This window comes from Ovis aries, chromosome 15 (genome assembly GCF_016772045.2).
Source record: "Ovis aries strain OAR_USU_Benz2616 breed Rambouillet chromosome 15, ARS-UI_Ramb_v3.0, whole genome shotgun sequence".
Taxonomy (NCBI): Eukaryota; Metazoa; Chordata; class Mammalia; order Artiodactyla; family Bovidae; genus Ovis; species Ovis aries.
In genome coordinates, this window is record NC_056068.1 from 44,701,553 (window position 1) to 44,720,973 (window position 19,421).

The following is a 19,421-nucleotide window of genomic DNA, read 5'->3' on the forward strand; positions in this document are numbered from 1 at the left end:
ACTCTTTGCAACCCACGGACTGTAGCCCACCAAGCTCCTCCATGCCTGGGATTCTCCAGGCAAGAATACTGGAGTGGGTTGCCATTCCTTCTCCAGGGCATCTTCCCAATCCAGGGATCAAAGCCAGGTCTCCCACATTGCAGGCAGATGCTTTAACCTCTGCACTACCAGGGAAGCCCTTAAATACAAGAACACAGTCTCTCAGAAAACCTCCTATAGAGACACAGAACTTCAGATCCAAGTACTAACATCAAAGGTTTCAAGGGAGGAAAGGAAGCCATGTTGAAAGAAGAAAGGGGAGGAGGCCGGGGTGGGGGGGCGCGAAAGGGGTGGCCTTATAGTCTCCTGCCACCTACAGATACCCAGGCGTTACAGGGCTTTTCCCTGGGCCTCCAGGGAAGGGAGGACTGGAACTCGGCCCTACCAGAAATCAGAACAGACCAGAACCAGAATTCGAGTTCTCTGCCAAGAGGAGGTGATCTGTCTCCAATCCTCAGCTCAGGCTGAGGACCGTTCAACCAGATTCCTGCATCCAGTACTGGGGGACTAGAAAAACAGGGAAGGATAGGAAGGGTTAAGGAGAGGAAAGAGAGAGGGAAAGGGAGAGAAGTCAATAAAGTCTCTTGTTCCTTACCGATCGGGGCACTCTGGCCAGTTGTCCGCGTCAGGAGGAGACCAGGGACAAAAGGGTCTCAGTTGCAGCTGCTGGGTCTGGTCCATTGGCAGGCAAGCTGGCCCCTGAGTACCCCGAGTGGTCAGGATGTCAGTCTCAGCAAAGAAGAATCCCACCAGAGTCGCCATTTGTTGCAGGAAGGCGGACCCCTTCCAGGGCCCAAAACTGGGCTCTTGTCTAATAGACTGCCAAAAATTAAAGTGTCTGACAATGAAATGCTGGCACCTGCAGGTGTTGGGGTGGGGAGGCTTCCATTATGCATGTGCCTGTGGTGGTGTGTGGGGCTGGGAGTGGAGTCCATTTCTTGGCTTCTCTGTCTTACTCAGGCCCTGGAGGCAAGGATTCACCCTTGCCACTGGTGATGGGAGAATTGATGGGGGGAGGGGACCACCAAGGTTCTGAAATTTGCTGTGAAGTCCCCCTAAAGGTATCTACGCCTGCCATTCTGTACCCTTTTTGGGCTTGCGTTGGGTACCTATCATCTCTCCCAACAGAGAATGAATGAATGCTTTGTCCTCTTTAACTCAATCACCTCCCGCCCCCTCCAAACACCTGGTCAAGGACTAGGCTCAGAGTAGGAGCTCATTCTGGATGTCTGCTGTATATATTTCTGTGCTTTCTGAATTGCAGTGGATTCCCATTTCTTTGACCAGCAGAGCCTTCCTCCAGCCTTGCCTTGTGTAAACAAGCAAGTAGAGGAAGTTCACCCGAGCGGCTCAGCGTGTCCGGCGAGAGGACCAGGATGCGGAGGCAGCCACGTAATAAACAAGGGATGTTACACGAGGAGCGAGGCCGGCCCCAGCTCCCAGGGCGGGGCCTCAGCTCCGCCCTGGAAGCCCCTGGATTGGGGTCCTGGGGACAGGGCTGGAGCAGAGCCGGAATCCCGCGAGGAGGAAGCTTCGGAACACTGGCCCTCAGGGTGGGGACGACAGAGCGGCCCACCGACCATCCTGGGTGCCCGTTTCCAGGCCTAGCCCCTGTCCCTGGAGTCCTCCCCGCCTCCCAGACAGCGCCCTTCCGACATGTTCAGCGGCTGGTTCCGGGTGGGTTCCCAGCAGCAGGGGGCCTGGCGGGAAGCGGCCAGAGAAGCCAGGGCGGGAGCCGGGCAGAGTCCCCCGACCCCGCAGGCCTTGAGGAGCCCGGAGACGCTGTCACCCTGGCCGGGCCTGGGAGGGGCCGGCACTGGGCGGGGCGGAGCCTGAGAAGGCCCTGTGCGGGGCGGGGATCTCCCAGCGTGAGAAGAGGGCCGGGAGGACCTTTCCCAAATCCACCTGCCGGCGGGCCTCTCGCTGCAGGGGTGGCAGGGTCGGGGGTGGATGCGGGAGCCCCGCAGAGTCCCTGGCAGGTGAGTGCCAAGGCCTCACTGGCTTGCCTCGAAGGGTGTGGGTGTATCCTGGGTGCTAAGGTAACGGAGTATCCCAAATCAGCTGTTAGGGAATTCAGTTGGGGCCCTCGCTTGGTGGCAGGGAGTGCCTTTTCCACTCGGGTTTGCGTAGGCGAGTATAAGGCACAAGCTTGATTCAGTGGCCAAAGAATGGAGAAGAGGGAACTAAGTTCACAGATCAACTCCTTGCCCACCTGGCAGTGTGTATTTAAAGGGCAACAAGGATAAAATGCATTAGTCTATGGGGAAAGGGCAGGGCTTTTTATGAGGGAGTGGAGTGCTACCCCCTTCTTCTCCCTTTTTGGTCCTTAATGTCTGGTCCTGGCTACCAGTGCTGCGCTGTGCTTAGTTGCTCAGTCATGTCCTACTCTTTGTGAGCCCACTAGGCTCCTCTGTCCGTGGGGATTCTCCAGGCAAGAATACTGGAGTGGGTTGCCATGCACTCCTCCAGGGGAACTTCCCATCCCAGGGATCAAACCCAGGCTCTCGCATTGCAGGCAGATTCTTTACTCTTTGAGCCACAAGGGAAGCCCAAGAATACTGGAGTGGGCAGCCTATCCCTTCTCCAGGGGATCTTCCTGACCCAGGAATCAAACAGTGATCTCCTACATCGCAGGTGGATTCTTTACCAGCTGAGCTACCAGGGAAGCCCAGCTACTAATAGGTGTGTCATTTAATACACTCATATAGCAAGATGAGGACTCAGGGTCTGCTGGAGGTCAGATTCATTGCCATTGTGGTCTCAACTGGTTCCATCTGTTTTGTTCTTTTTTTCCTTTTGTGGGTGCATATAACTTCCTTTATCTCTGAACCCTTCAACTTAAAGATTTATGTCCACTCCTGCTAAGGGTGGGTAGGGTGGGAGTTGGCAGGTTGTGAGCAAGGACACTCTTGCTAAGGGTGGGAGTTGGTGGATTCTGAGCAAAGACCTGGAGCAGCTCTGGCACCCGGGGTACTCACCCCACCCCTACCTCTGCCTTAGCCGGACCTGGAAGGAGGGAGTAGGGGAGGGGAGCCCTATACCTCTTAGATATCAACAGCTAATCCCCCCTCTTTAGCTCTGTCCCTGAGGATTGAGGCCTTCATTCCAAATTGTGTATTAGAAGCACCCCTCCACCTCAAGGGAGAGACTTCCAGGACTTGCACCCTAGACTGTAGACAAAATAGAGATAGATGGGCTTGAAATGTCTGGTGACATTAGCACTCCTGGGCCATCTGGCTGGGAGTTTAACACCTCCCAGCTAGTCTGATCTGTAGCTGGCCCCTCCCCACACTCAGGTCTGCTGGAGGCTCAGCCGCCTTCCATTCTGGCACCTTTACTTCTGCCTAGTTTCAGGCACAGTCCAGCTTCACACATGCCTTTGGTGTGGAGAGGGTTCCGCCGAGCCTGAGGGCTGTGCTGCCCAAGGCAGGCAGGACCTGAGGGGCCTGCTCACATTGTGTCCGGTAGGACCCGTCCCTGCTCTTTGCTGTCACTGTTATTGGGATCACTGTGCTCCTGCTTGCCCTGAAGAGCAAGAACGTGATGAAGAGTCGTCACATCACCTTACAGAACTCTGATACCAAGTACCCACTGCCTTTGATTGAGAAAGAGGTGATGGGGCAGCCCTCCCCCTCTGCTGTCAGGGATGCGGATGGGGTGATGTGAGAGGAAGACAAGGTGTGGGGCATGTGGTGCCTGGGGAGGCCAGGGCAGTGGGGTGGGCATTCATGGCCCCTGGTTTGCTCTCCAGAGCATACACATGTCTGTGTATGTGTGTGGAGAGCTCCTTTCCCAGGCATCTGAGCTGCCCAGCAAGACTTCCAGAAAGCTGACAGAACCTGTCTCTACTTTATCAGCAAATCAGCCACAACACTCGGAGGTTTCGCTTTGGACTGCCCTCCCTGGACCATGCCTTAGGGCTTCCTGTAGGTGAGTGGGGTTTTGTCACCACCGGACCTGGGTGCTGCAGGCACTCTGCTCCCATCAGAAACTCGGCTGAGGTGCAGAGGTTACCCTGCTACCTTGCTTGAGCCACATAAGCTCAGAGAGCTGGGGAGATGGGCTTGGGGACAGTCCATTCCCCTTCTCATTGTTCCATGTGGGCTGACACAGCACTGATACTGTGATGAGCATTGAAAAGAAGCAACTCTAGAGTCAGAATGTCTAAGATCCCATTGTCAGCTCCTTGCTGGGCAAGTGTAGACAAGTCCCTCACCTCTCTGAGCCTCTGTCTATAAAATGGGGCTTCCCAGGCCTGTCTGCCACTGGTGGTATTGTGAGAAGTGACGGATGGATGTGAAATTCAAACTGTAAAGTGCTGTGCACTTGGGAGGGATGGGAGGAATTGATGTTCCCCTACTGTAGGGAGAAAGGCCCTGAATGTTTGGAGAAGCAGGAGGAAATTGGTGTCCTCCCCCGACCCCACTACATGGATTCTCAGCGGGGGCTTCAGACCCATGCACACACAGAGGTACCCATTGTGGGTACGAGCCTGAACAGTCCTAGGGTTCCGAGTTAATACGGTTTCTAATCTGTACCACCAGGCTTCCCAGGGGGCACAGTGGTAAAGAAGCCGCCTGCCAATGCAGGAGATGCAGGTTTGATCCCTGGGTCAGGAAGATCCCTTGGAGTAGGAAATGGCAACCCACTCCAGTATTCTTGCCTGGAAAATCCCATGGACAGAAGAGCTTGGCAGGCTACAGTCCATAGGGTCGCACAGAATCGGACATGACTGAGCAGCTGAGCACAGCAACGCCAATCTGTACCACCACCAGATGGCTGAGTCTATCTTAGTGTCTGCCAGGCCCAGAGCCTGAAACTTTGTACAAACTGCTAGTGCTGTCTGCCTTCCTGGTGGAGATCCTCATCCAGAAGATTCAGCAACACATGATGAGCTGGGCCACTCAGGTTTCTGAGGAAGAAGCCTCCTTGCTTCTTCCTCTCTTCTTCAGCCCTAAGAGCTGAGTGTCAGCTTGCTTTGCAGCCCTCTGCCTGGCCTCTGAGGCCAGTCCTATTGGCAAGAAAGCTAAAGAATGAAAACCTCTGAGAAGTAGAATTTCTTAGAAACTGCCATGACCCATTCGCCTCAGTCCTGGTGTGGGCAGTGCACAGTTAGTGGGAAACGTAGTTTAGAGGCTTCTGGGAGAGTCGGCTACGAAGACTCAAGGAGTGCTCACGCATCCCAGCTCTGCTGAAATGAAGCTGGTCATAGATGGGGGCTCGGGACCAGTTGTGGACCCATTTTCTTTGAGGTTGCTGCCATGCCAGGCCCAGGTTGTCTGCATCTGAAAGAGCCTTTCTGAGGTTTCTAGCATCAAATGAGTTCTCAGCAAGAAGCTGCTGCAGGTGTTTATTCCTGGGTATCCCTGGTGACCAACCAGGCCATAGCCAGAGACATTGAGCTAGTCCTTTTTAAAATTTTATTGAAGTAAAGTTGATTTACAATGTTCTGTTAATTTCAAAGTGACAGTTTTATATCTTCTTCTTCATATTCTTTCGCATGATGGTTTATCACAGGATATTAAGTATAGTTTGCTGTGCCATACAGTAAGTCCTTGTTGTCTATCCATCCTAAGCCTGTTCTTTCTTAACCCATAGTCAGGCTTTAGGGCCCCTCAAAGACGTTGGTTTATGACCCCTCCATCCTTTTCCTCCTTCCCCCTGGATCTCTGCTTCTGTCTGCATATTCTCTGTTTGTCCTGTGCACACACGGCTTCTCCTCCCTCAGATACTCTGGCATAGAACTTCCTCTTGCCCTTGCCTCTTGCCATCTCTTGATTGCAGCTTTTGACCTCACCACTATTGCCTTAGTCACTTAAGTCTCCCAGGTTGGATCCAACAGAAACCTGAGTGGCCCAGCTCATCATGTGTTGCTGAATCCATAGGACTCTGGCCACCGTGGTCTGCTCATGTCTACCTTGGAGAGGCAGAATTACGTGGTTCAAAACTTCACTCTGCCCTTCAGCAGAGCCATGGGCCAGGGAGACAGTGCTTCTGCTGGAACTCATGGTCTATGGATATCTAAATCCTGAGGCTCCACATACCTGTGAGCCCAGGCCTGCTCCATCCCAGGCAGCAGGATACAGATGAGGGGGCTGTGATTCATTCATAGACCCCAGGGATACATCCAGTCTAGGAAGAAATGACTTTATGAAGGCAGCATGTTTTGCTTTAAAAACGAAACACTTTTCTATAATTTTTAATACTCAGCCTCCAACTTTAGTTAGCTCTTCCTGCTCCACAGAGTACTTGGACACAGTAAGCACAATGACGGAGTCAGGGCAGGTGTATGGGTGAAGTGACTTGTTCAGGGTTGCACATGTGGTGATAAGGGCAGGCCTAGGATCCAGGCATCCTGGGCTTGGACTCCTTCCCTTCTTGGTCCTCCTCCCATGCACCCTGCCACACTGTGCACCCCCTCACCCCTGTAAGCTTAACCCTTTAGAGCAGGAGTCCCCAGCCATGATCAGGTACTGGTCTGTGGCCTGTTAGGACCCAGGCTGCACAGCAGGAGGTGAGCGGTAGGCCAGCAAGTGGAGCTTTGTCTATTTACAGCCGCTCCCCATCGCTCACATTATTGCCTGATCTCTGCGTCCTGTCAAATCAGCCGTGGCATTAGATTCCCATAGGAACCCAAATCCTAGCCCTAAAGTCATGGTGGAATATCCTGAGATTGCCACAAAATGGAAATAAAGTGCACAATAAATGCAATGTGCTTGAACCATCCCCAGACCACTCTTCTGCCCTGGTCTGTGGAAAATCTGTCTTCCACAAAACCAGTTCCTGGTGCCAAACACTTTGGGGACCGCTGCTTTAGAGAAACTCTGGGTCCTGTTTAGGCTGGCCCTGCTGTCTTAACATGTGGTGTCTTTTCTGTAGGTAACTATGTTCATCTCTTGGCCAAAATTGACGGTGTTCTGGTGGTCAGGGCTTACACGCCTGTGTCCAGTGATGACGACCTAGGCTTTGTGGACTTAATCATCAAGGTAAAGGATGCCTGCCACATCCAGCTGCCTCACTGTCGCAAGCCTGTTCAGGGCAGTGGGTGGAGAAGGGGTGCATGCGCTGGACAGGGCTTCCTGGCAGTGGCATTTAACAGTGAAGCTGTCGCCCTAGTGAAGTCTTCAGGGGTTGCTCAGAGCAACCGTGAGCACAGTGGATTTGCTCCTGACAGTTTCTGGTAGCAAATATATCCCTGAGTTGTATGTGGCTGCAGTCTCGGGTCTAAAGGTGTGAAAACTGTGCTGCTTTATTTTTCAGATCTACTTCAAAAATGTGCATCCTAATCACCCAGAAGGGGGGAAGATGACTCAGTACTTGGAGAACATGAAAATTGGGGACACCATCCTTTTTCAAGGGCCATCTGGGAGCCTGTTCTATCATGGGTCAGGTACTGGGAGCTTCACACTAGGCCTCCAGCTGGGAGGAATATCCCCACTCTTGTTGCATCGTTCTAGAAAACGCCTAAGATTTGAGTCACATGCTCTTGTCCTTGAAGTCCTCATACATTCATTCACATACCCACTTCATGAGATTATAAGGTTCATGAAGGTAAAGGGGTGATTGGTATTTCCTCATCACTGTATCTCCTGCACAATGCCTGATACACAAAAGGCACTTGGCTGTTGCTGAAAAGTGGATAAAGCGTTGATGGGTGGAAGGAATGCACACTCACCCATTTACTCACACACTCGTCACTTACTCATTCACTAGCTTGGGTGAGAGTGCTCTGTGAGGCTCCATGTTATCTTCAGCATGCCTTCCTCCTTCCTCAGGAGAAAAGATAGTTACTCCCCAAGAATGCCCCAGCTCTATTCCTGCTTTGGGCCCTGGTGGACCAGGGCTGGCTGAGGAGGCCCAAGATGATGTTCATGCAAGTTGTAGACATGAGAAGTACCCTCTTGTGATTTCAGGGAAGTTTGTATTCAAACCATACAAAACGAGTGAGCCTGAAACTAAACTGGTGCATCAGCTGGGAATGATTGCTGGGGGCACAGGTAAGAGGCTACGGGGGCTTCATCCACAGGGTGAACCCTGAGACCTTTCTCACTTTGGAGTCATGGTCCTGGAAGAGGCGATGTAAGAGATTCTTTCCCTGGCTGTTTGAAATGGGGATGCAAAGTCAATGGCAGTTCTCGACTCTGACCTTGGATGCCCTGCTCCCCTTAACCAACATGGGGGCTACACCAGGAGCCCCTGGAGCTTCTAAGGTGAGTTTGCGGGGCAGGCTGGGCCAGCCCACACATGGCCTCCAAGGGCTCCTGGATCCTATTCAAGCCTGACACTCCCTATCCCTTGAAAATGAATGCCTAACAGATGAGAACAATCACGTAATGTGAACTACTACGCGCCAGGCACCATAATGGGCATTAAAAAAAACTATCACATTTACTTGTCATTGGCTCTGTTTTACAAACGAGGACACTAGAAAGCTCAGACAGTGAGGGAGCAGGACGTTAAATGCAGTCCAGTTTCAAAGCCGATGCTGCCATGTGAAAGTGAGAAGGGCTTTTGATGGACTGTTGCGTTAGAAGAGAAACCAAGATGAAGGGCAGTTCTGCACGTTGAGTTCTGGGCACAGATGTGAGAAAAGTAATCAAGATCAAGGGAACCTGTGAAGCTGCTGCTGAGCAGGGACGGCGGGCATCAGAGGGGGAGGGAAAGCCGGCCTGCGTGCTCACTGTGTTCCAGGGATCACGCCCATGCTGCAGCTCATCCGCTGCGTCACCAGGAGGCCCAGTGACAAGACCGTGATGTCCCTTATCTTCGCCAACCAGGTCAGTTCTGCTGAGCAGGCCTGAACAGGGAAATAATGTTCCACTGTTTGCGGCCCCTCCCTGCTCACTGAGCTCATGCTAATCTGTGCCTGTGGCTGTGGAAGGGCTTCTAGGCTCAAGCAGGGCTGCTGGCAGCCAGAGAAACTGAGTCTAGGCCTGTTTTTCCATTTGTTTATTTGTTTGTTTTTTTTTTAAACTCTGTCTCTCCAACCAACCATAAGCACTAAGCTTTCCTTCTTTAATACATAGTTCTGTGCTTTTCCCCAATATAAAATCATAGATGCCTTTAGTGGAAATTTCAGGAAATACAAAAGCATATAAATAATTTACTTCATTTTTTTGTCTTTGTCCTATACGTGCTTTATAGTCACAATTATAGTTTTTCATTTTTTTCCACTCAGTATTACCTCACAGGCATTTTCTTCTCATTATTACTTTGTAAATACTTTTATCAGTCTATATCAAGTTGTACCATCATTTACTAAATTTCCTTTTCCAGGCTACTCTCAGTTTTCATGGTTATAAATGATACAGTGATGAGTAACTGTGCCTAGGCTCGATCACACTTAGATTATTTTCTTAAACAGAATCCTAGACGTGAAATTGTTAGGACAAGGATTGTGATGAGTTTTAAGGTCCAGGACTCGTGTGCAGCAAATCTCTGAGCCTGCAACAGATCTTTTGGCTTTGCTCACTTTCCCTAGTGGAGGCTACAGCCTCTGTCTTCTGCGGTAGCTCTCCTGGCTTTGCCTTGCCTGGCACTCAGGGTGGACGCAGGAGCTGGGCCGGGATGCCCAGTGCTCAGACACAGCCTTCCAGGTGGAGGGCAGTCACCCACCGCTTCCCTCCACCAGAGGGTGTTTGTTGTGCCGGAGCCTCAGCAGAACTTGTTGCCCCAGAGTCTGCAGGTAGCACTCAAACTAGTACTGGATGACTGGCACAGGAATGTGCGGACCCACGAGCTTAGTGCGGGGAACAAGTAGGATGCCCTGGAGGAGCTCAGCTCATGCTGCCCCTTTTTTTTTTGCTAGACAGAGGAGGATATCTTGATGAGAAACGAGCTTGAAGAAGTTGCCAGAACTCATCCAATGCAGTTCAACCTGTGGTACACGCTGGACAGGCCTCCTGTTGGTATGGTCCCCTTTTGTCCCCAGCATGGGTCAGCTCCAACCTTGGATCCAACCAGTCCCTGGGTTGGTTGATTGGTTGTGAGCTTGGTGGCTGAGGCCTTGGGCTATGTCCCTACTGGGAAATGCAGGAATCTGAGAGAGAGACGATTTGGGCTGACTTGTTTGTAAGGGCAGGAGAGGGTAGGTGTCCAGCATCTCAGCGGCACTCCACACACTGCCCCGTGACATCAGAGGGATCCCTGGGTTACGCTGAGCATCCACTCCACACAGCATCCCACAGAGTCATCACTCACTGCATCCAGTATGGAGACTTACCCCTTCACCTGGCACCGTTCACCTCACCTAGGACAGCAGTCCTTGCAAGTTGAACCGCAGACAGTGGCTGCAGCCCCAGCCAGCACCCAGTGGCCGCAGTGTACACTGCACCCTGCAGAGACCTCACACCGCTGGCAGGCTGCCTCTCCCACACAGCACTTAGGCCTGCCTTGTCATAGAGCTCTCTGGCCAGCAGAGGGCTCCATACAACTGAGCCGGCCCCCAAACACCACTGCGTCCTCTGCTGGGCACAGTTTCCGCTACACGTGGGTGCATCTGTCTCACTGTGCTGTTCACCCTCGTCAGTGCTTACAGCCGACAGACACCAGCCAGGGACTCAGAATCCCAGCAGTGAGCCTGGGATCTGGGGTAAATACTTAAGAGGGCTGCCTGGACCCACCCACATCCTCTACTCTCAAGTTTCTGCAGAAAACAGCAGCACAGATGTCTAAGCTTTGGCCAACAAAGCTCCCAGGCTTAAAGGGAGGGAGGGGAGGAGGCCTGGGGTCAAGGATGCAAACTGGCTCCGCCTACAGCTTTTTTATGCTTAACCCCAGACTGGAAGTACAGCTCAGGCTTCATTACCAAGGACATGATCAAGGAGCACCTCCCTGCCCCTGGGGAGTCCACGCTCATCCTGGTGTGTGGCCCACCACCCCTGATCCAGACAGCTGCACACCCTAACCTGAAGAAACTGGGTTATACCAAGGACATGATTTTCACCTACTAAAGTCTCTCTTGCTCTTTCCTGATTTGCCTGGTCCTGTTCATGGTTCACGGTGAGCTCAGCTTCACCATGTTAACCTGGGAAGTATCCAAAGACCCTTGTCATGTACCCTCGGGTACGCTGGTACTCCTCTCTTTTGGTGTGGGCCTAAGAAAAAGGTTCGAGAGGCAGGAGATAAAGGGGCTTCTGGCGCCTCCTTGCCTGGTGAAGTTTGAAGGAACTCCCTTTCAGTATATCTTTTCCCATAGTTCAGTGAGATAAAATTCAGTGCAGGGCAGATAGCCCGTGAGTGTGGGTCTGAGGGTGACCCGCTGGACAGGTAGAAGGCCTTGGCTTGCTCCACATGTGAACTGGCATCTTGTGTCCTTGGGAGGTCAGAACTGTCAAAAAATGCTGGGGCAGAACTCCAGGAGAATCCACGTGGGGTCACGTCAACTTGTGATAATTTCTCTTGACCCCATTCTTTCTAGAGTGCGGTTTTTAAGGCCAGACCTATTAGAGTGCTCAGGCACCCTCCACATGCACGCTTCCTTCTCTTGTGGGAGACCCTGAAATGTGAATGGTGTTTAAAATACACATCAGGGCAGTAGTCAAGGTGGGCCCCAGAATCCTAGATTCCTTGTACTTGGCACAACAAATGGAGGTAAGAGGTGTGTCTTTGTTAGCATTGTCTAAATGCCAAGTCCTATTCTGGAGTGGTGGGTGGGTTAGGGGTGGTTATTACAAACACCTATATATTAACTTTGTATCCTGCAACTTTACTGAATTCACTGATGACCTCCAGTAACGTGGGCCTGCCTTTAGTACTTTCTATATAGAGTCATCTGCAACAGTGACAGTTTTAATTCTTTTTCAGTTTGGATTCCTTTTATTTCCTTTTTCTTTGATTGCTGCAGTTGGGACTTCCAGAACACTTGGATAAAAGAGGTGAGAGTGGATATCTTTGTTTTGTTCCTGATCTTAGAGGAAATGCTGTCAGCTTTTCACTGTTGACTATGATGTTAGCTATACCTAGGCATGGAAAGCTATGTATAGCCTTTATTATGTTTATGTATATTCCTTCTATGCCCACTTTCTGGAGAATTTTTATCAAATGGATGTTCAGTTTTATCAAAAGCTTTTTGTGCATCTATTGAGATGATCCTGTGGTTTTTATTCTTCAGTTTGTGAATGTGGTGTATCACACTGATTGATTTGTAGATATTGAAAAAAATCTCTGCAGCTCTTGGATAGTTCCCACTTCATGGTGTACAATCCTTTTAACGTATTGTTGGGGGTAGGTTTGCCAGTATTTTGCTGAGAACTTTTGCAGCTATGCTCATCAGTGATAAGTGTTTTTAATTTTCTTTTTTTTGTGATACTTTTGTCTGATTTTCATTATCAGGATAACAATTGCCTCATAGAATGAGTTCAGATGTGTTCCTTTCTCTCCAATTTTTTGGAATAGTTTCAGAAGGGTGTTATCTCTTCTCTAATGTTTGATAGAATTCATGTGTGACTTTTGTTTGTTGGGGGAGATTTAAAGTTACTGATTCAAATTTCAGTACTGGTAGTTGGTCTGTTCATATTTTCTTTCTTCCTGGTTCAGTCTTGAGAGAGCATACCTTTCTAACTTTGTTCATTCCTTCCAGATTGTCCATTTTGTTGGCTCATTGTTGCTTGAAATAGCCTCTTGCAATCCTTCGCATTTCCGTGGTGTCAGTTGTTAACTTTCATTTCTGACTTTACTGATTTAGGCCTCTCTGTTTTTTCTTGATGAGTCTTGGTAAAGGTTTAGCAATTTTTGTGTATCTTTTCCAAGAAACAGCTTTCAGTTTCACTGATATTTCCTATTTTTTTGTAGCCTCCATTTCATTAATTCCTGCTCTCATCTTTATGATTTCTTTCCTTCTGCCAACTTTGTGTTTTGTTCATTCTTCTTTCTTTAGTTGCTTTAGGTGTAAGCTTGTATCACTATGAACTTCCCTCTTAAAACTGCTTTTGCTGCATCGCAGGGTTTGGAACATTGTGTTTTCATATTTGTGTCTAGGTATTTATTTCCTCTTTGATTTCTTCAGTGATCCATTGGTCGTCTCTTTTAACAGTCTTTAAGTCTGTTTCATCTGTAAGTATTGCTACTCCAGCTTTCTTTTGATTTCCATTTGCATGGTATGTCTTTTCTCCTCCTCTCGCTTTCAGTCTGTGAGTGACCCTAGATTTGAAAGGAACCTCTTGTAGTCAGCAAACACAAGAATCATCTTTTTGTGTCCATTCAGCCAGTCTGTGTCTTTTCTTTAGACCATTTGCACTTAAAGTAATTATCAACATATATTTTCTTACTGCCATTGTGTTGCTTTGGATTTGTTTTTGAAGGTCTTTTTCTCCCCCTTCTTTTGTTCTCTCGTGACTTGATGACTATCTTAAGTGTTACATTTGGAGTCCTTTGTGTGTATTTATTGGAGAAGGAAATGGCAGCCCACTCCAGTATTCTTGCCTGGAGAATCCCAGAGACAGAGGAGCCTAGTGGGCTGCCATCTATGGGGTCGCACAGAGTCGGACACGACTGAAGCGACTTAGCATCAGCAGCAGTATTTATATTATAGATTTTTGGTTTGCAGTTACCTTGAGGGTTTTGTACAGCAGTCTGTATGTATATATGATTAAGCTGTTGATCTCTTTCAACTGCATTTTAAATACCTTGCATTTGTACTTTCCCCACCCTTACAATTACTCTTCCTGATATTTTACATCTAGTTGTTTGGTTTATCCCTTAATTGCTTATTGTGGATAGAGATGACTTTACTACTTTTGTTTTTTATCATCCCTACTAGCTTTGCGGGAGGCTGATTTCATGCCTTTACTGTATGTTTGCCTTTACTGGTGAATTTTTCATTCCATAATTTTGTTATTTACACTGGCAGCCTTTCCTTTTTCCACTAGACACGTTCCTTTAGCATTTCTTGTAAAGCTAGTTTAGTGATGAATTTGTTTAGCTTTTGCTTGTCTTTAAAGTTTTTGACTTCTCCTTCAAATCTGAATGACAGCCTCGGTGGGTAGAGTATTCTTGGTTGCGTTTTCCCTTTCACTCTTTAAATGTATCATGCCACTCCCTTCTGACCTGCAGAGTTTCTGCTGAAAAATTAGCTAATAGTTTTATGGGAGTTCCCTTTAATGTTATTTGCTGCTTTTAGTATTCTCTCTTTAGCTTTAATTTTTGTCATTTTGACAACGTGTCTTGCTATGTTTCTCTTTGGGGGCCTCTGCATTTCCTGGACTTGGGTGACTCTTTTCCCAAGTTGGGGAGATTTTCAGCTATTCTGTCTTCAAATATTTTCTCGAGCCCTTTCCCTCTTCAGGACCCCAGTAATGCAAATATTAGTGTGCTTGATGTTGTCCCAGAGTTCTCTTACGCTCACCTCATTTCATTCTTTTCCCTTTTTTTCTTTTCAGCAGTGGTGGTTTCCTCTGCCACCTCATTCTGTCTGCATTACTATTTGTATGTAAGTGGTAGGTTAGTTACATTTCTTGACCTTGGAGAAGTGGCCTTGTGTAGGAAGCATCCTTGCGGTGTATTCCTCTCCTTACCCAAGCTATGTGTTCTAGGGTTCCCCCTCAGAGGGCAGCGTGGGTCTTTATGCTGTGGCGCATTGGGCTTGGATGGCCCCCTGGTCTGGTTGGGTGTGGTAACCCAAGGAGGCCCCAGGGCTAGTGCTGGCTCACTGGTGGGCAGAATCAGGGTCACAAAGATCCTGGGGCTGTTGCCCACCTACTGACAGATGAAACCAGTTCCTGGGGTTAGGGCCAGACTACCGGCAGGCAGAGCTAGTTCCTGAAGTCTGACTGTTGGGCCAAGGACCCTAGAGTTTGAGGTCATTGGTTCCTAACACAGTTGGGCTTGGGACCTGGGGTGTCGGGACCCACCTGGTCCCAGGGTACAGTCTGGCCTGCGTTGGGGAATTGTAGTTTTCTTGCTTTACAAGCCAGGTCTTAGCCTGGTGAGTTGGGCTATGTTGAGGGGTGAACCCAGAAGCAGTTGTGGGCTCCTTAGTCTTTAGATAGCCTGTCTGCTGATAAGTGAGGCTGTGTTCCAACCCAGTTCTTTGGCCTGAGGTGGCCCAGTACTGTTGCCTGTAGGCCACTGGGCAGGGTGTGGTCCTTGAGCTACTAAGCCAAGCTGTCAGCTGCCACCATCAACCATGTTTAAGCTCCTGAATGCTTCGGGGTATGGCTTCTGCAGTTAAGCCCCACTGGCTTCAGAAACAGCTGCTCTGGAGAGATCGGACCAGAGCCCTGGGCTTGGCGGCCTGACATGGGGCTCAGAACTCTTGCTCTTGTGGGAGAATCTCTCTAATATAATTATTCCCTAGTCTGGGTCGCCCGCCCTGGGGAGGTGGTATGGGATTTGACTGTACTGAAAGTCCATCCTTCCTACCTGTTTCGTCGTGGTTCCTTCTTGTCGTTAACTGTAGAAGATCTCTACGGTCTTTTTTTTATCGATGGTTGTTCTGCAGACAGTTGTGATTTTGGTGTGCCCGTGAGAGCAGGTGCACTCTGGATCTCGTTACTCTGCTATCTTGGCTGCTCTCCCCTCTGCTGAGTCAGAAATCCCGTGCAGATTTTGTTCCATGTCTTACAGACGTGGAAACTTAGACGTGAAGCTCTTGTCCCTAGGTCATTCAGCCAGTAGGTGGCAGAGCTGGGCTTTAAACTTGAGTTTAACTCCAAGTGGTTCACTTTTTGCAAAAACTGGCAGAGTAGCAGCATTGTTTGAACCTGGTGTCACTGGATTTCTTACGCACGTGTACATGTGGGTAGCGGGGCAGAGTGAGGGATACAGGAGAGAGAGAAAGAGGAAGACAGCTCGAGAGAATTCTCTGAAGTACAGTGGCGGCGTGACACAGGTCAGTCTCTCAGAGGGCCAGTGGGGGCTGGGGGAGATGGTGGCAGCTTAGCCTATTGAGCTCATCCTCAGTGAGGTCCCTACTCAGAGAAAGACACAGTGCCGGGCACTGCACGATGAGTAAGGTAGGTCCTCCCTTCAGATGTTTCTTTTAATCACAAATCATCCCATGCCTGTCCCCTGCTTTAAACCTCTCACTGCTTCCAGTAGTCCCTCCCTGGACACTGTTGTCTCCAAGGTCAATTCCAGGAGGCTGGCCTTTCTTGATCAGGGCTCCAGCTGACCTCACCAGATCCTTCCTTCCTTGGGCCTCCTTCTCTGGCTCAGTGGTCCTCAACTAGAGGGGAGCTATTGACATCTAGAGGGAGAGACCAAGGATGTTGCTAACCATCCTAGAGCACACGGGATGGCCCCAGCACAGTGACGTACCAGCCCCAAAAGACAGCAATGCAGGGGCCAAGAAGCTCCGCTCTTGTCATACCAACTTCAGGTACTTCCTTGGGCGTGCTGGGATGGTTCAGGTCCATCCGCCTGGAGTGCCTTTCCCCTCTGGCATACTTGGCCCTGACTCATCTTTCAAAATTCAAGTATCACCTCTTCCTTGGAGGCTTTTCAGTCCCCCTCCCCAGCCCTCCGTTAAAAATGACAATTTGCTCTTTGAGGCTGTAGACACTTCTACTGGAGCCTCTGTAATGCTCAGCACATGCTCTTGTCTGAAACAGACCTGTACTCCTACCCTGGACCATCCACACCCTCAGGCAAAGACCTTGGCATTCACCCCTGTATCCCCAGTGCTCCTTGGCCCAGAATGGAAGGTATTTAACCCACACATGTGAGGGAATGTGACGATGGAGAAGGGCCTTACTCTTGTCTGCAGGAGCCTGTCTGTAGCTGGTGCTCAGGTGAGCTTGTGCTGTGCATGGGTGCAGACAGGTGCCACACCACCTCAAGGAGAGCCAGGAGGTGCTCAGGTGAGACAGCACCCTGGGGTGGGGACCTCCAACCCTCAGTGAAAGCCTCCTCAAAGAGGCTGGGCTGATCTGAACCTCGGCAGACAGGATTCAGCCTCATGACAGGGAGGAGGAGAAAACTACATTCCGGTGAGGGAAAGGCAGGAGCACGGGCTCACGAATGCTGAAGATTCAGAGGGGCCTTGGGTGCCGAGGCTTTTGAAGGCTAACCTGTGGTGGTTGCGGCACTGAGTTCTTAGCAGGATGAAAACAGCGCTTTGGGGAGGCACCTCCAGGGATTGTACAGAGAACACCCAGAGGGGACCAAGTGGGAGACCCTCCCCACCCCGCCGCCCCCGAGGAAGTTAGAGAGATGAGGCCAGAGCTAGCACTGCCACAGGGAGGAGTTAGGGCCGTTGCTCAGGGGGGAAGGCTAGTTGGGAGGGTGAGGTGTGGCCGCTGAGCAGGCGCCTCTCCCTGAGGTAGGACATACCTGAGATGTCTTGCAATGGAAAGGGCCTTCCACTCGAGGGAGCTGTTTGATCAGATAAATTGCCTCTGAGGCTGACAAGGGAAAGGCCGCAGAGATGTCCGCTCAGGTGCTGGGAGGCCCCACAGCCCTGAGAACCTGAGACACCACTGCAGAAAAGGGCAGCCTTGTCAAGGGAGTCCATTCCTCCTTCCCTGCTGTCACTCCAGCCAGGTTCCTGGGAACGGAAATGCACTACAAGCTTTCATACGGAAGCAGCCCCGGAGGGGGCTTCCTATCCCTTCAGTCAGCTCAGAACATTCAGAATTTTTTTTTTCCAGCAAAGCTTTTGTGACTCACAGCCCTTCCCCTTTGGTGTAAGTGCCCCCGGCTGTTGCTAGGGATGGCCTGAGTCATTGAGTGTGTGTGGGCATCTCACTGCCCTCCCTGCAAAAGCACTCTACAGTCCACTTATAAAAGTATAAAAAGTACAAAAGCTGTGGTGGAGAGCACAGCACAGCTGAAAACCTGTGGGCCACCTTGTGGACATCTGTTCCACAGCCTCGCATTGTCCTGTCAGCACCCACGTCGGAGATGCCCTGGGGCCCAGTCTGGGCTCTGTGGGTGGCCGTGGGCGAGCTTCCCATCGAAGCGGACTCGGGCCCACACACGTGCCTCTCTGGGCTGCCAGCCACGAAGAGAGTCATCTCCAGTCCTCAGATCTGGGAGTGGCCAGGCGGGAGTCGGTCAGCAGCTGGTCCTGGCTCAGCATCGTCTGAAAGGACACAGCCGAAGGCCCTGCTCAACAGCATTCAACAGGTCAAGGCTGCCCTGCAGCTGCTCCATGGGGAGCAGCAGGGTCCTGGGTTGGCCCTGACACCAGCGCCCTGTAAGTTCATGGTGTCCCAGGGACACCAACACTGTCAACAGTAGATTGCTCCGACCTTTAAAGGTGCCAGCTCATGGCCACCAAAGGTCTGTCAGAAGTGAGAAGGACAAGGCTGGGTGGGTTCATTTCAGTGTGCGAGCCAAGAAAAAACAAATTGACAAAAGTGATCCTCTTTGGACTCAGGGAAAGTCCCCCAATCTTGTCTTGCCTTGGGTTCGGCCTTTATAATCTGCTCAATAAACCAGCAAAGGCCTCAGCGAGGTGGACGCTGTGGCCAGTGAGCTCATGCTGGGGCAGTCCAGAACTGACAGGCCCTGGGAGGCACCGGGCCTCACCAATGTGATTCTGCTCTCTGGCCTTTTTCCACCAGCTCTGGTCTGCCTGCCAGCCTGGCAAGGAGGATGTTATCAGCCCTGCTTGACAGACAGTGACTTGCCCAAGGTCGCAGACAGGGACAGTCAGTCTCCCTCCAGAGTGGCTCCTCCCCCTGGGTCTGAGCTGCTTCACATGGTGCAGTTCGTCCCAGCTGGACATGCCAGGATGGACTCGTGCCTGTGATGTCCGTAAAGTCAGAGGCGTGACAGGAAATGTGTGTCTCAAGGGCAGAGAGGGCAGAGCCCTGTCCATCAGGCAGGGGTGAGGCCTGGGCTTTGGGCTGACAAGGCAGGTGACCCAGAACTGCTGAGTATCTTGGTCTCCTCACCAGCCCCAGGCCTGGACAGAGGGCCTGCGACCTAGAACACTTTAGCTGGTTTTGGCTCAAGAGTAGCAGCAGGCCAGTGGAGAAGGCCTCTGGGCCTCTATCTGCCTCAGGGCTGGCTCATCTCCGGCACCAGCCCTCCGTCCCATCTGCTCTCCCCCAGCAGAAGCGCTGGTGCTACAGGCTCTGGATTAGACAGCGGGGCTAAGCCAGCCCCACACCAAACTCCCGGGGCCTCCCCAGCACGGGTCCTACTATAGAGAGAGGGCCAGAGTCCTACCGTGAGGCGGTGAATGTCTTGGGAGAGGAGCCCTATCTGCGTCACGGTGCCTTCCGAAGGTGCCATCTGTAAAATGGGCAGTGGCCTGGTCAGTGCTCATGGACTGAGCTCAGGATTTGCAGAGGTGGTTTGCAAGTCCTATCCTGCCTGGGCCTGCTCCCTGGGAGAGTGGGCAAGGAGTGGGCCAGGCCCTGGGGAGCGACATAGGGGTGAAGCACGCACTGCTCATCCCTGGGGAAAGGCAGAGCTTCCACTGTCCCACACCG

At 50.9% G+C, this 19,421-nt stretch overlaps 2 protein-coding genes across 17 annotated transcripts in view; one reads left to right on the forward strand and one right to left on the reverse strand.

Moving 5' to 3' along the window:
* The first annotated feature begins 1,480 nt into the window (after positions 1 to 1,480).
* On the forward strand, positions 1,481 to 11,011 carry LOC101106282 (NADH-cytochrome b5 reductase 2). The gene is made up of 9 exons (XM_060399965.1): positions 1,481 to 1,716; positions 3,508 to 3,651; positions 3,897 to 3,969; positions 6,919 to 7,025; positions 7,300 to 7,429; positions 7,953 to 8,036; positions 8,731 to 8,816; positions 9,848 to 9,947; positions 10,819 to 11,011. The coding sequence occupies exons 1-9, from the start codon at positions 1,696 to 1,698 to the stop codon at positions 10,989 to 10,991; spliced, it is 918 nt and encodes a 305-aa protein (XP_060255948.1). The 5' UTR covers positions 1,481 to 1,695; the 3' UTR covers positions 10,992 to 11,011.
* The window catches only part of PPFIBP2 (PPFIA binding protein 2), a 163,692-nt gene continuing 153,244 nt past the window's right edge, over positions 8,974 to 19,421 (reverse strand). For 10 of the 16 annotated variants that reach the window (XM_042233096.1, XM_060399948.1, XM_042233094.2 and 7 more), the window contains one exon: positions 8,974 to 19,221. In XM_042233096.1, the coding sequence (XP_042089030.1) occupies positions 18,985 to 19,221 (237 nt within the window). In that variant the 3' untranslated portion in view covers positions 8,974 to 18,984. The remainder of the gene's footprint in view (positions 19,222 to 19,421) is intronic. The other 6 variants (XM_042233095.2, XM_060399963.1, XM_060399957.1 and 3 more) reach the window with 1 other exon arrangement.

Bases quoted from the DNA above. Each gene is read 5' to 3' on its own strand.
- LOC101106282 (XM_060399965.1), top strand. From the start codon at position 1,696: ATGTTCAGCGGCTGGTTCCGG. The intron at 7,430-7,952 runs GTACTGGGAGCT...TTGTGATTTCAG, and splicing joins CCTGTTCTATCATGGGTCAG to GGAAGTTTGTATTCAAACCA. The intron at 8,037-8,730 runs GTAAGAGGCTAC...ACTGTGTTCCAG, and splicing joins AATGATTGCTGGGGGCACAG to GGATCACGCCCATGCTGCAG.